General features: G+C 39.3%; 1 protein-coding gene across 1 annotated transcript in view; it reads left to right on the top strand.

Moving 5' to 3' along the window:
- slc27a6 (solute carrier family 27 member 6) overlaps window positions 1–16,418 on the top strand; it is a 39,827-nt gene that overhangs the window by 13,358 nt on the left and 10,051 nt on the right. Inside the window, exon 5 of the mRNA XM_071541189.1 lies at window positions 2,051–2,245. Coding sequence (XP_071397290.1) covers window positions 2,051–2,245 — 195 coding nt within the window. The remainder of the gene's footprint in view (window positions 1–2,050; window positions 2,246–16,418) is intronic.

Below are 16,418 nucleotides of genomic sequence, written 5' to 3'. Positions count from 1 at the left end.
ATTAAAGATGTGCACATAGCACACAAGCACTTATTCAGAAGTCCAGTATGTGCGCACAGGCTTGAGCCCTAATTATGTGCGCTATCTATGGGCATATAGATTGCATAATGTACAATGTTCATACACAGTATGACTCACTGGAGACGTGTGCGCACTCATAACACATTGGCATCAGTTCATTGCACAATTGATCAGAAACATGAAGTTATACAAACTGAGGACACACACACATGCACTTGGCACACTGACACAGACATTTTCTGTGGATGTTCCCATTTTTATGTATTTAATTAGTGGTTCAAGCACGTTCAGCACATAGTGCTGAACCACTATTGTTTTTCCTTCATCCGTGTCACAATTTACCATGAGATGCTACATGGTACAAACTTGAAATTTGGCACAGTGATTGGAAATGGTGTGCATTTTATTTTATCTTATTACCTCTTCTCTTTTATTATCTTCCTGTACTTGTTTTCCTTGGTTCTGTTCTGCCAGTTGCTGCTGTGGCACCTGAATTTACCCAAGGGGATTAATAAAGTGCTATCTTATCTTATCTTATCTTATCTTATCTTATCTTATCTTATCTTATCTTATCTTATCTTATCTTATCTTATCTTATCTTATCTTATCTTATCTTATCTTATCTTATCAAATGCTTTTCAACATCGCCCTGAAGGGGGCGCAATAATTAAAGGTCAAAATCTTTTTTCCTTAAGGCTTTTTCAGTTTTTCACCTATCAACACCAAACTTGGTACATAGTTAAAGAGCCTTGAGATACACTTGGTAACCATTTTTCAGCGAGATCTGACAACCAATATGGTTGCCATGAGCAAATGAACTTCGCAATGGCCGTGGCCCAACACAAAACTTGGTGAATTTATTCATGGGAGGACAAGAAGCATGTCTACAATGGCATTTTCAAATCAAACAATAGGGGGCGCCACAAAGGCCAAAAAACTGTATCTCCTAATCCCTTTGGTGAAATTAGATGGCCTATGATGTAATAACCATGTAATACCTTGTAAATCAAAGTAAATTTGGACAATCAATACCAAACTTGGCAGTATTATGTGGAAAGGTATTTCAAACAGGCGTACCAAACTTCATGCAAATCGGCCAAAAGGGGGCGCTGTAGTGACATATTGAAATTTAAAAAGGCTGCATGTCACAGAATTTAAGTCCGGTTTACACCAAACTTGGTAAAATTATCCACTTGTCCTAGCTTTATGAATCTGCCTTGGGACCACCGAAATCCAGCATGAAAATTTTCCGCCATTTGAATATTGTGGAACAAAGAAATATTTTTTTTTGCATTTTTGACCTATCGCTACCAAACTTGGTATACAGCCAAAGAGCAGTGAGATACACTTTGCAACCATTTTTCAGCAAAATCGGATAAACATTATGGCCACCAGCAGCAAATGAACTACACAAGGGGCGTGAATGCAATGCAGCTCAAACTGGTCTAAAATGCCATGCACCACACAATGGCTACTTGCGGCTATATTGTCATATTTGGGTTTAGTTTACTACAAATGATACAAATGATTAATGTCATATTATTCAGTCCTCTTAAGTGTTTCCCCAGTCTGGAGTCTGGAGGAAATATTGTGTGTGCAATAGTGTGTGTGTGTGTGTGTGTGTGCCTACGTGTTTGTATGAATGTGATGGTGTAAAAGGCTGCCTTTGTTGGGACACATTTACTCTGTCAGTACATTCACACCCATATGCATTCACAGTATTCCTTTCTTTCTTTGTGACATACACACACACACACACACACTATCAAACTATTTTTGACAATGAGTGGTGAAACTGGTCTGTTTGCCCACTGTGGTTGCTGGTTCAAAACACATTGCATCACTGAAACTTTTCTGTATGTCCAGTGTGTCACCCTACTGTATGTGCTTAATTCATTTACATTCATATTTTTTTTAAAGGATAAGCATTTAGACAGCCTATCACTGAAAAATGATCATAAGCAAGCAATCACTCATGTCACACCTAATTTTCTGCTGGCGTCTAACACATCACAACTCTTTCCAACAGGCGGAGGTGGACAAGGTTCACAAGGTCCGCATGGGCGTCGGGAACGGGCTACGGCAGGACGTCTGGCGGGAGTTTCATAATCGTTTCGGCGAAGTGAGCATGTGCGAGATCTACGGTTCGACCGAGGGCAACCTTTGCTTCATGAACCACATTGGCAAGATTGGAGCTGTGGGGCGCTCCAACTTCTTCTACAAGGTGAGCGTCTGGTATCCTTGTATCAAAATGTTGCCAAAAATTGCAACCTTTTTTTTCATGAAAATCATGAACATTTTTGGAATTCCACACAGAATGTACACATGGATATAGGCAGTTAACTGATGTTAAAACGCCAAGTGTATATGATGTAGGGCTGGGCGATATGGTTGAAAGCAATATCATGATAATCATAAGGATTTTTCTCGATATCACTATATATCACGATACGGTTAATGTAAATCATGTTAAATAATCAAATTAATGTTCATCTCATTGAACCAAATGGTAATGTTAGGTGTGGTGTCAAACCTCATTTTATGAGAGTTTTTAAGTAATATTTGCTTGTCATCATCAATTTAGACAGCAGAAATGTGTGTCACGATATTAAAATATCTTCATATCATCACAATATGATTCCACTGAAAGACTGATAAACGATAATATTGAATTATCGCCCAGCCCTAATATGATGCATCACAACTACATGTGAGAATGATAGTGAATAGAGACAAGCAACAGAACGCTTCAGCATTACAGTGTACAGTACAATATTTTTTTGTGGTAATGATAATGGTGATAATAGTAGTTTTAAAACTAACCCTGTTCTAACCCTGCAACTCAAAGTGTGTTACATAAAATAGGTTGATTAAGCAATAAAATGGTTAAAACCATTACATAAAGTTACATTAAAAAGTACATTAAATTTCAAAAACCAAAAAAGTCCAGCACAGGAATGACCTTCTATGCCAATGACCCAGCATTTTATACTAAGAATAGTAAAAAAGAAAAAGGCTCATCATGGCTCAACTACAAGTTTTTCTTATCACTCCAATATACATCCGTTAATTACATTCAATGCATGACTCATTCATTCTTCACCATTAACCTGGGTGAGTCTGTGTTATCTGTGTTATTTTTGATAAATAAAAACCCCAACAACCACTTCTATTTTTGATTGTTGATTGTTGTTGATTTTAGTGAAGAAAATTATGACTTGTACATATTTCTCATGCCATTCTTCAAGCCTTACCGAACATCTAGAAAGAAAGAAAGCAGATAAGACAGTAATACCACGACCAGCCATAACAACGATATATTAAAATCCATGTTAAGAGAGAGAGAGATAGAGGCTTCCGGTGTCATGGCGGTGTGAGGACGTTTCCACATGCGCTCCTCGTATTATCAAAGATTTATATAATTTAAGTGTGAGGTAACTTATAAGGAATACACTCTTACAGCATCTAAATATTACGTGTTTGAGTTTTTATACCGCCAGTCTCGAAAGATGGCCAGCAAGTCGTCTAGAAATGCTAAACCGAAAGAGACAGCTAGCCAAAGTAACGTTAGCCCTCAAGATCATGCTAGCTCCGACGTGGTCACCCCAGGCTATATGAAAGAGTTGATTGACGGTATCCGTTCTGATGTCTCATCTATGCGCAAAGAGATTTTGGCCGAGTTACAGAGTTCCATTACCCAACTGCAGACCAAAGTGTCTAACAACGAACAGAAAATTGAGGAGATGGAATCATCTCTGACTACGCTTGATACTACGGTATCAGAGCTCCGGGGGGCAGTAGCCTCGCTGCAAGCCGAGAAAACACGTTTACAAGCTCGCGTGGATGATCAGGAAAATAGGTCTAGGCGTCAGAACATAAGGGTGGTGGGACTTCCAGAAAAACTTGAAAAAGGCAATCCTACTATTTTCATGGAATCCGTTCTTCTTGAGGTTTTTGGAGAGGGCAGTTTCCCCCGCAAACCAGAGGTTGATCGCGCACATCGTACTCTGCGCCCACCGCCGCCACCAAACGCCCCCCCGAGAGCCATGATAGCTCGCCTGCATCACTACAAGACGAGGGAATTGGTTCTGAAGCTGTCTTATGAGCGAGCGGGTCAGCTTACCTACAGAGGATACAAGGTCAGTTTCTTCCCTGATCTCAGCGCCGATCTACTGCGGAGAAGAACTGAATTCAACCCAGTGAAGAAGCAACTTCACCAGGCCGGTGTGAAGTTTTCTCTCGCCCATCCTGCTACGCTCCGCTTCTCCTTCAATGAATCCAGACACGAGTTCAAGTCCCCGGAGGATGCGTCTGCCTTTGTTACTCGCTACATGCCACAGCAGCAGCAGCGGCAGCAGCAGCTCCCACAACGGATACCGAGCCTGAAGGTATGCCGCCATTGGAGGAGTGACCGTGGAGGAGTAAGATTCTACTAGTTGGCTCTGCCAACATGCTGGTAAACTGCTGCTCTGCACTCGGGGATATTAACCAAGTTTAAAAGTTGACTTCTCTCCCATTGTCTGTCGGATGGACGTATAATAGAGAAACCCATGCTTGGATTACAGCTGCTCTTGCTATAACATATGGGTACTAAATTTGGCCCTGGAGTATATCTGCCAGTCAGACAGGGGGCGAGACTCAGGATATTGTGTAACCCATACAAGGTGAATTAATACCCTTTTTTTTTTTTTTTGCACTATTCTGTTGTCTCCACTCTTCTTTTAAACCCCATGTTTTCGGGACGGATAATACCATGTTCAGTTTCCTTAAAATATTTTTTTTCTTCTTTTCTTTTCTTTCTAATTTATCTAGGCCTACTTTTGAGTGTAATTCCACAAATATTGTTATTTTCTTTACTAATTGAATACCTCTATCCTTTTGAGTCAAAGAGGAACGCCAAGGCGTGTGAGTTTGAGGATTAATGCACCCTTCGCGCTTTTGTAAACGGTTGGGCTATGTTGCACTTAGTTTGGGTAAGTGCGGGGGATTGAGGGGTGGGAGGGCTACATCAATGTTTTTCTGGCGTATTTGTCAGTGTTTTTTTTGTTTAACTACGTTTCTTGCTTATTGCAGCTACAACGTTCACATTCACTTTTTATTTAAGCAGATAGTAATACAAAACTTGACATTTGCCTTATACTACTCCACCTTTCTTACTCATGAATAGGCTTAATAACAGAAAAGTAACCTATATATCGTGGAACGTGAAAGGGGCAAATCATCCTCGTAAACGGAACCAAATTTTAGCTCACCTTTCGCAGCTTAATGTAGGCATAGCGTTTTTACAAGAAACGCATCTTCGCAATGCAGATGTCAACAAGATTCATAGGAGTTGGGTAGGGAAAATCTTTCATTCTAGATTTGATTCTAAAGCCAGAGGCACAGCAATACTTATCCATAAAGACATTCCCTTTGAAATTAGTGAAACTATTGCAGATTCAAATGGTAGATATATCATTGCCTCAGGGCAACTTTTTAACAAACCTGTGACTCTGGCAAGTATCTACGCTCCCAACTGGGATGATGAAGCTTTTATTTATTCCTTGTTCTCCACCCTACCAAATGTAGACAGCCACTCACTTATAATTGGGGGAGATATAAACTGTACTCTAAATCCTGAACTGGATCGCTCGTCGACCAGACCTGCCCAACCATTAAAAATGGCCACTGCCTTAAACAGTTTCACTGCACAGTTTGGCTTGTGTGACCCCTGGAGGTTCAAATATCCAAATAGTAGGGCTTATTCCTTCTTCTCTCCTGTACACCACACGTTCTCCCGAATTGATTATTTCCTCATTGACATTAGATTTATTCCCCTCATCAATCAGGTTACATACCACAGCATAGTAATATCTGATCATGCACCCCTGTCCCTTGAATTGATTTTTCCTAACCAGCCCACCCCTTTTAGATCATGGCGCTTGAACCCTCTTCTACTTTCAGAACCTACATTTGTTAAATTTATGAGCAGTCAAATCAAGCTTTTTATTGAAACTAATGCCTCTCCAGAAATGTCCCAGAGTGTCTTATGGGAAACTCTGAAAGCATTCTTGCGTGGCCATGCTATCAGCTACGGAGCAAATAGTAAAAAAGAGAGTACTGCTAAACTGAAGGAGCTCTCTGATGGTATAGCAGAGGTAGATAGACAGTATGCTACATCCCCAACCGCCGAGCTCCATCAAAAAAGAATCAGCCTTCAAACAGAATTTGATTTGGCCTCTACAGCTAAAGCAGAGCAACTAATCCTTAAGGCTCGCCATCTGATTTATGAACATGGTGATAAATCCGGCAAACTGCTTGCTCATCAGGCACGCCAGTCCTTTGTCTCAAGGCAAATAATGCAAATTAAGACCTCTTCGGGTTTCATAGTCTCTGACCATGAACAGATTAATGATGCATTCTCTGAATTTTACACGAAACTGTATACCTCAGAATGTGAAAACAATTTAAGCATGACTGATTCCTTTTTTGAAGGTCTAAATATACCTCAATTAGATGAAGCTGAAATAGCCAACCTTGATAGTCCCCTATCGATTGAGGAGGTTCAAGAAGCTATAAGAAGTATGCAATCAGGCAAGACCCCCGGCCCTGACGGATTTGTAACAGAATTTTATAAGACGTTTTCGAATGACCTTGCGCCCTTGCTCCTCGCTATGTACTCGGAGGCACTATCAGAAGGTCAGTTACCTCCCACTTTGAGACAAGCCTCAATATGTCTTCTACCTAAAAAAGGCAAGGACCTGTTGCTCCGTGAGTCACATAGGCCAATTTCACTCCTCAACGGAGATTACAAAGTTCTGGCAAAATGTCTTGCTAAACGTTTAGAAAAAGTGCTTCCACGCATTATATCCCCAGATCAGACAGGATTCGTCCAAGGGAGATACTCCTTTTTTAATACTCGCAAGCTTTTTAATATCGTATATACTGACCTTCAACGAGCTGTCCCTGAACTTATCCTATCCTTGGACGCAGAAAAAGCGTTCGATCGGGTAGAGTGGGGCTTCCTCTTTAAGACTCTGGAGAAATTCGGCTTCGGCCAAAATTTTATTTCCTGGGTGAAACTGCTGTACACGGCTCCTTTGGCATGCGTTCGCACAAATGATGTGCAATCAAAGTATTTCCCTCTTCAAAGAGGAACAAGACAGGGATGCCCCCTCTCCCCGTTGCTTTTCGATCTGGCAATCGAACCGCTTGCTATTTCACTGCGACAGTGCCATACGTTTGAGGGGATAAATCGAGGGAATACTGTATATAAGATAGCGTTATATGCAGATGACCTTCTTCTGTTCGTCAGCAATCCAATGTCATCAATACCGTCCATCCTGTCTAAATTAGATCAATTTGGGAAATTGTCTGGCTACAAATTGAATCTGGAGAAAAGCGAATTATACCCTGTCAACTCTGCTGCTCAAAATATGCCTTATTCTGCCTTCCCTTTCAGGAGAGTGAGCTCTCACTTTAAGTACCTCGGCATAGTGGTTCCTAGATCCTTTAACCGTCTTCTTAAACTTAACCTAACACCTTTGATAGATAAATGTAAACAGGATTTAGAACGATGGCGCACCCTACCCTTATCAATGGCAGGTCGCATCAATTTGATTAAAATGAACATAGTTCCTAGATTCCTATATCTCTTCCAAACCATTCCGATATTTATTCCAAAGAAACAATTTGCCCTAATTGATAGAGTTCTCTCAAAATTTATATGGAACAATAAACAGCCGCGCGTCAGCAGGCGCTTCTTGGAGAGACACAAGATGGAGGGAGGAATGGCCATGCCCAACCTTTTGCATTATTATTGGGCAAGTAATATCCAAAAAGTTATCTTTTGGGTCAAGGGTCGCTCTGATGACAATATGCCAGACTGGGTTGCAGCAGAGTCTTATAACCTTCCTATTCACTCCCTAGTCTCCTCTGCCTTACAAGTCTCTACAGGCAGCTCAGCCAACAATCCTGTGACATCCCATACACTTAAAATCTGGTTGCAATTCAGGAAGCATTTTGGTTTGCAAAGCCCTTCTGTTATGGCACCTATTATGTCTAACCACCTCTTTACACCAGCTATGATAGATATGGCCTTTCGCGCCTGGCATGGGAACGGGATACGGTTTATTAAGGATCTTTATGTGGATGGAATATTTGCATCCTTCGAACAGCTAGCAACGAAATATGAACTACGACGTGCCCACTTCTTTCGATATTTACAATTGAGGAACTTTGTTAAGAAACAATATACTTCCTTTCCCAACAAGCCTCCAACTACCCCAGTTGATAATTTGCTGTCTCTCGACACGGATAAAAAGGGAATAATCTCCCGGATTTATGGAATCATTGGTGAGATGAACCCCCAGTCAGTAGATATACTTAGAACACAATGGGAACAGGACTTAGGCCCTCCACTTCTAAACGAGACTTGGAATGCAATTCTTGAGCAGATACATGCTTCATCTCCTTGCAGCAGACATGGGCTCATACAATTTAAGATTGTGCATCGTATCCACTTTACAAAGGCCAAATTAGCTAAAATTTATCCAAATCTGGACCCCACCTGTGATAAATGTAAATCTGCGCCGGCCACTTTAATTCACATGTTTTGGTCATGCCTTTGTCTGCATGCATTTTGGGATTCAATTTTTAAGTCCCTGAGTGAAGCCTATAACATATTAATTGAACCAGATCCTCTGACCGCCATTTTTAGTGTGAAACCAGAGAATGCTACCTGGTCAAGACATATTTATGATGTAGTAGCCTTTACTTGCTTGCTAGCTCGCCGAATTATCCTGTTTAACTGGAAAGATCCTAAACCCCCTTCCCATGCCAGGTGGCTGAAGGACGTTATGTTCCATTTAAAACTAGAAAAGATTAAATTTACCCTAAGGGGGAAAAAGGCTGAGTTCAGGAAAACGTGGACCCCATTTATGTCTTATTTCACTACTGTTACTGGGATATCAAATTGGAATGACTCATAGTGCTCTCTTTATGTAGTAATGCAAGAACGTGTGGATCACTGTGTGTAGCTGTATGCATGATTCCATTCTCTTTCTTTTTTTTTTTCTCTCTAGTTATACATCTTATACATCTGTGTAATTTCCTTTATTATTGCCATTGTTATTATTATTATTATTTTATTTATTTTATTTTATTTTTATGTCAGTAGTGGACAGTTGTAGCCCACTGGGTTGGGACTGGGGGTAGGACTGGGTGGTGGGGTGGATTGGGAGGATGAGTAGGAGAGATCAGGGGGTTGGGAAAGGGGAGGGCAGTTTTATATTTTGTATTTTATATGATGATCTTGTATTATGTATACCAGAACCCTTTGAAAATTCAATAAAGAGATGTTTAAAAAAAAAAAAAGAGAGAGAGAGATAGAGAGAGAGAGAGAGAGAGACTGAGACTAAGTGTAAAAAAGTATATCAATTTCAATTCAATGAGCTTTTATTGGCATGACATACATGTACATACTATGGACATATTACATACAACAAAGCATAAGTCTGTACATACACATATCCATATACACATACATATTGAACACATAGAATTATCAGATACTAAATAATATTCATTAAAGACAGGGTATGTGACAAATTGCAGTATTATGGAGCCCCTAAAGTCCCGAAAGGTGATATTTTTTTATCTTGTGCGCACAAGTTAATTATCTTGTGGGAACAAGTTATTATCTTGTGCACATTTTTTATCTATTTATAAAGACATTATACTGTACAGAGCCCCTAAAGTCCCGACAAGTTACTATCTTGTGCGCACAAGATAAAAAAAATATCACCTTGTGTGCGCACAAGATAATAACTTGTCGGGACTTTAGGGGCTCTGTACAGTATAATGTCTTTAATTGACTGAACTTATTTCTCTAGTCATGTGGCAAGCAGTTACAAATGTAGCGGAAAGAGTTGCAGTTTTATCATCTTCTCCAAGCGCATCGTGTTGCTTTTCTTCTTGGGTGAGAGCAGAAAAGCCAGGAATCCAAACCTGAAATCTATTCAAATACATCTCTCTAATGGAGTTATATTTAGTGTGCCTCTGGCTCTATCCTATTTAGATCAGGGCGTGTCTGTGTATCTCTGTCTGCAAGTGCGCAGTGTTGTTTCTAAGCATATACTCGTGAGAGCGTTTCAGCAATGTCATCTTGAAATGAGTCCAACTGGGATCACAGTTTACCCGGAGGTTACCCAGAGTCAATGCTTGACATCATTCCTAACCTCTCAAAGCTGCCTTAATTCCTTGTAGTGCCAGCGGAGACAGAGAGCCTTCTGAATGACTTCACCAGGCAGACACAGTCATGTAATGTGTCCCTTCACTTTTGCAGCATTTCCCCTTGAGCCTGGCCTGAAATGGGTCCGACACTAACATAGATCAATTTAGTTTTTGACCGCCAACAGAGCTAAGAAGTAAGAAGTATAAGCATATTTTCTGTTATATTTTACCCAGAGGGAATTTGATGATTCACCATGACTTTATGTAATTTGCGATCGGATTGTGAAACGACTATATGTTCCTGCAGAAGATGTCAATCTGATTTCAGCTTCAGTGTTAAGAAATCATTTTTATCAAACTTTTATTTTTATCTAACTGCACTACCCACAAGCTTTAGCGAGTTTCCACCAATCAGAAACGCTACTGTCTTCTTTTTAAGGCGGAAATCATTACAAATCAGTAATCACAATTATATTATTACAGTATACTATTATATTACTTAGTATCACTGTTGAAAATGAAGGAAAGGGAACAGGTCCCCATTGACTTCAGTTGTTTTGGAGAAGGCTGCTACCAAGTTGTGCTGGCAGCCTCCCTGTGTGTTATATGGACTAACTAATTTCACCTGCGTTTCATTTGGCATGAGGGTGAGTAGATGATGACAGAATTTTCATTTTTGGGTGAACTATTCCTTTAAGCAGTAGCAACCCATCCAAACATTTGCCTCACATGTTGTAGCACTGCCACTGAATCTAAATCCCTAGACTCTTCCGGTCAGCTGCAGCAGAAGCAGTGACCAAGGACCACCGCTAAGAGAAGAGCACCTGGCTACTTAACTGATTGCCTGAGTGGAGTGGGGAGGGGGAGACGGCTTAGAATAGCTGACCGGCTGGAGCAACGTGAGGTCACGCATTAGCCGGGCTGCTATAGTAAGTTTCCTCCATCTCACAGGTCACGGGGTCACGGGGTCAAGCTATATCAGACTTTGACTAACCCAGGTATTTGTGAGTGAATAAGAACACCAGGTGCCTGTTTTCTAATATCTACAACTTGATGGATGATCGTCAGAAAGACATTAAAACACAGTTGAGCTGATGCACAGTACAGTGATCTGTGCAGGGTTAATACCGGGATCTGCAAGCAGGGACTAAACCTAAGTGCTTGTTAGGGTAATCAATATTAGGATATTAACTTTATTCTGCTGCTTGAACTTGAAACGAGTAGGGCCAAGAATGCCAACCTGCATAATTAGTACTAATGACTAAATTGTAAAGCAATTTAGACAGTCAGGGAGGATAAGGACTGAATGTCAATACTAAAGTGGGTCTCCTTTGTGGCTGCAGCAGGTATCAGCCATCCTAATAGTAGTCTCTGAAGTTGCTGTTAATCAGTGGGGTTAGAAAAGAGTGGGTAAGAGTATTTAGGCATAATCTCTTACCTTAGCTATTCTTAGACATGTCTTGCTGCTAAAGCCTCCTGGCCCAGAAACAGAAGTTGTAAAACATTGAACATGATGATGTGACCTAGTGACATATCCTAATTTATCTAACAAGATTGTCTGTTCGGTAAAAAAAAACAAAAAAACCCACAGGAAATGGGGTCTTCTTGGATATAGTTGTGATTTATGCTATTGTGTTTGATTATTTTCACTATGCCTTTCATTTTAACATCATTATACAAGGTCATGATCATTACACAAGGTGTCGACTCTGAAGTGGTGAGGCAGATTTGTTACATGACTGTCTTTATTCAGTAAAAATAGAGAGATAGGTGATTATAGCTTGGCATGTATAAACGACCCAACCAAAATCTTGTGCTTTAATATAATGACTTATGCCTCCATCTCACTATGAGACCAAAACCCTTCATTTTATCCCTGAAATGTCCTTAATTTCTCCATTACATAAACATTAATTATCCATTAAAAATAACATAGCTTTAATAAAGTAAGGGTAGTATGATGGGTTTATAAGGGATTTATTCATGGGTTGATTCACAGAGACACTAGTAATTAAGGGATTTTTCATGTCTTTTGTGCAGGTTTACAGGGTTATGAAGTGGAAATTAATGGAAAACTTCCTGTCTCTGAATTTTTCATTAAATTAGAAAGTAAAGAGTCAAGATTAAGGGGGTGTTTAAAGAGAGTTTGATGGGATCTCCTACATAAATCACTCCCTTAATTAATTGTAAGTGGATTTTGCATGAATTAAGGGGCGAATTAATGTGATGAATGAAAATGTAAGGTTATTTTAAGGGATTACTGGTTCATAGAGTCTCCCAACTCACCAAGTCCACTCACATTTCCAACAGCTATCCTACTCTAACAAGTCACAGACAGTAGTATAATCAGCTTCTTGTGAACAGTTAAAGGGAATTTTACATTTTAGTCTGCAGGTTTGCATTCCAACCAAACACGCATTAGTTCCTCCTCTCTGGTTGAAAGTGTGCTAATCAGTGAAATCAGCTGCTATAGTGTGTGGTTGGAATGAAACATGGCACTCAGTGTTAGTTTGCAGATAGCAGGCCATGGACATTTTCAGAAATTTCCTCATGTTCTGAGTGCTTAGCGAAGAAAATTAACTGAAACAAATGACTGAATTAAATGCCCATGTTTGTGCCCATGATGTGCTTTTTTTTGTTGTCGTTTTATTTTGTCTCCATCTTTGGTGCTAAGCGTTATTGCGTGTCTTCCCAGAGATCACCTGTCAATCAAACAGCGTGTCCAGCACAAGGTTATTATCGTTAAGGAAAACCAACGAAATAACGAAAACTAGGTGTGAAAAAACATTTTCGTTAACTGAAATAAAAATAATAACGAGGCTTTACAAAAAAATGATAACTAACTGAAACTGTATTGTGTGTTTACAAATCTAACTAAAATAAACAAAAATTATAGAGAAAATGTCTTTAGTTTTCGTCTTTGTCAATTTATTTCATACATAAGCCTAGTGTTTTGAATTTTTGAATCTCGCCCCTAACAAATACCCCATATTACAAAAAAAGACTAAAACTAACACTGAAACTAATAAAAACTAAACTAAAACTAAGCATTTTCAAAAAATAAAAACTAAACTAGCAAACCCGCTTTAAAAACTAATTAAAACTAAACTGAAATTGAAAACAAAAAAGTCAAAACGAAGTTTCTCTTTTCTCTGTCTGTTCAGCCATGGTGGCTATCGCTGCTCACACTAACTACCCCGTTCTATTTATACCACTTCTGTTTATTCCAAACAAACCAGAAACATAAAATGCATCACTTCCTGTGAGCTATACCAGACACAAGAGGTCATCACAATTTCAGTAGTGCTGCATCTACCCAACTTTTTAACTGCCTATAAGGCGCTGTCACCAAGAGGATATCTGTTGGGAACTGAAAATATCCACCAAGAAACATACACTACAGAATATGTTTGTGGCAACTGGGCCTTAGCAGTCTCAGCTACCATTAACAGCTGAAGCAATGTATACGGCTAGTGTATGCTCACTAGCTGTTTGCTTTTGTAAGCTAACCCAGGACAGTCCCAGAGGGGTGCAAGGCTATTAAAATAGACGTGTATGGCACAGTGTAGTCTTTGTTGTGACCGAGGAAGTGTTGCGGAGTTTGTTTGCCTGCGGTGTTTCTCTGCCCTCCTGAACTCAGTCAGAGGAGGAAATGAAAAGTTGGAGAGAGTTTGACGATTGTGCTTAAATCATAACTTCCACATAATTGTCCCCCACCAAAGGGGGGACTATGGATCGGTCTCCGTCCGTTAGCTCGTTCGTTCGTTTGTTAGTCACACTGTAATGTTGACTTAGCATTGACAATGAATGGGGACTCAGTGGTAAAGCAGGTCATACAGTTAAAGTTATCATACAATGTGGGGGACAATGAATGGGGACTCAGTGGTAAAGCAATACAATTAAAGTTATCATACAATGTGGGGGGCAATGAATGGGGACTCAGTGGTAAAGCAATACAGTTAAAGTCATCATAGTCTACACACGCTACACACTTGGAGACATCAGACTGGGTTGATGTGTTGAAGTGAGAGTCAATGGAGAATTTTTGGGCAAACCTCTAACCACAAGACACTGTAGTTATTGTCCAGTTGTTGGACTGTTGTACTGTTATTGCATCATCACTGCACTACCACTGTGCCTCAGTGTTCACTACTTATATCATATTACCACTTACCTACTGTGCAATACCATATATCACTTATCATTTAGTATTTATATTATTCATAACACTCACGCTCCTGGTGTTGTATGTTATATTGTATATTGTATTATAACTTGTATTGTAGTGTACATTGTGTAATGTACGGAGTGTATTCATTGCGTATTGTAGTTCTTATATTTTGTACTGTATTGAGTAAAAACAGGACAATTACAGTTACTACATTTCAAGATATAACTTGTAAGCTTAATTCTGAGGAGAGTAGGCAACAGAAATATATGGTCAATCTGTCCTTTCATTGTCCCATACAAAAATGCTTATACAAACTACATTGAACTACATCACTGGTGGGGGACAACATGTTCACTACTTGCTTGTTATCAAAACTTTTAAATTTACTTTAATTTAAGTTTATTTTATTTTATTTATACTGGAACAATGTGGACGTTGAAAGTTTTTGCATGTTACTAGTAGTAGTGCTAGTAATATAATGTCTTCAGCTGTAGAAGAGGAAGAACTTGAGCTCTGATGACTTTTAGTCCAAATAAATATCTCAATGAATCTGCGGCTGGCATCTAATAACAGTGTCTAATGTCAGCAAACTGCAGCTCCTAGCCAACTGTTGATGTCCAGGCATCAGTGTTGCGACAGCTACTTTGAAAGTCTATAGTTTTACAAGCTACCAGTTACTTTACATAGCTAGATGTTGAACTACAATAAAACTACCATATCTACATCTGCAGTGTCATTTAATACATTTACAGTAGGGAGCCGGATGGATACAATGGTAATACATCGGGCTTCCACAGCAGTCAGGATAAAAGAAAAACAGGGAGGTGGAGGGTTAAAAAAGCTATAAAAAAAAGATTTGAATTAACTAACTAAATAGGCTAAATAAATGAATGAATAAAAGGATGAAAATGCAATTCTCTAATTTCCTTTTATAGCCAAAATAGATAGCAGTTGCAGTAGTTAGGAACACCTCAAATTGACAAAAAAAAGTAATAATAATAATAATAATAATAATAATAATAAAAATAATAAACTTTATTTGTATAGCACCTTTCATACAAGAAATGCAGCTCAAAGTGCTTTACAACAAAGAAATCACATGCATGAAAATAGACATAGAATGAGCATAACATAAGATAGAAAATAAAACCCGCTGAATAATAATAAAAATAAAGTTAAGAAATAGAGTACATAGAATGCATAATATCAAGTAAAATACAACATTTTAAAAGAAGTGCAGCAGTGCATAAGTGTGAAGCAAGTGCAAAAAATAATAATAATAAACAACTTTTTTCACTTTCCTAAAAACAGAGTTTACAAAGTGCTTAACAGAGCAAGAGAAACAAGGCACAATACACAAACAGTAACTATGAATATGTTATATTATCTGGCACGACGTAGACAGCACAGGAGGAGGTTGTTCTGGAGTCGTTTGAGTGGTTGATGGCATTCAAGAATGAAGCAACTTCATGTAGTCTGTGCCCCATGGAAATACAGCATGCCTGAAGTGTGTGTGTGTGTGTGTGTGTGTGTGTGCGCGTGTGTGTTCTGGTATTCTATGTATCCATCCAGTGGGTGTGAGCTTGTTTGCACACAGTCACTGAGAACAGGATAGGATTTTCAGTTTTACAAAATACAGTTTGTTCATGGGCTTATTGTGAGGAAAAGCCTTAGATTAATCTGATTTGGACTTCCAAGGAACTAATTAGGGTCAGTGGTTTGTAGGTTACCATTGCTAAGTTCATTTTATGTCTTTACGTTTTGCCACTTTTCTGCCAAACAAACCGCGTAAGTTGTTATTTCACTCATGCAACACTGGTATGGTACAACCAAAGGGTGAATGAGTGCATCCTTTCCGTTAGTCGTATTTGACATTTTGGCTCTCATTTCCCCTCATTCTCATGCACTTTGCTTTGCAGACCTTGTGTCACATTTATAGAAATACATTTTCTTTACCTTGGGAAAGACTTTCTGTTAGTTGGGTTTTGTTTTCACTAAACTACCGGCTATTGTT

This window comes from Centroberyx affinis, unplaced genomic scaffold, assembly GCF_046629955.1.
Source record: "Centroberyx affinis isolate AG114_WGS23_722 - 3 ecotype Tasmania unplaced genomic scaffold, CSIRO-AGI_Caff_v1 ptg003816l_1, whole genome shotgun sequence".
NCBI lineage: Eukaryota > Metazoa > Chordata > Actinopteri > Beryciformes > Berycidae > Centroberyx > Centroberyx affinis.
This window is presented reverse-complemented; position numbering and strand designations above follow the sequence as displayed.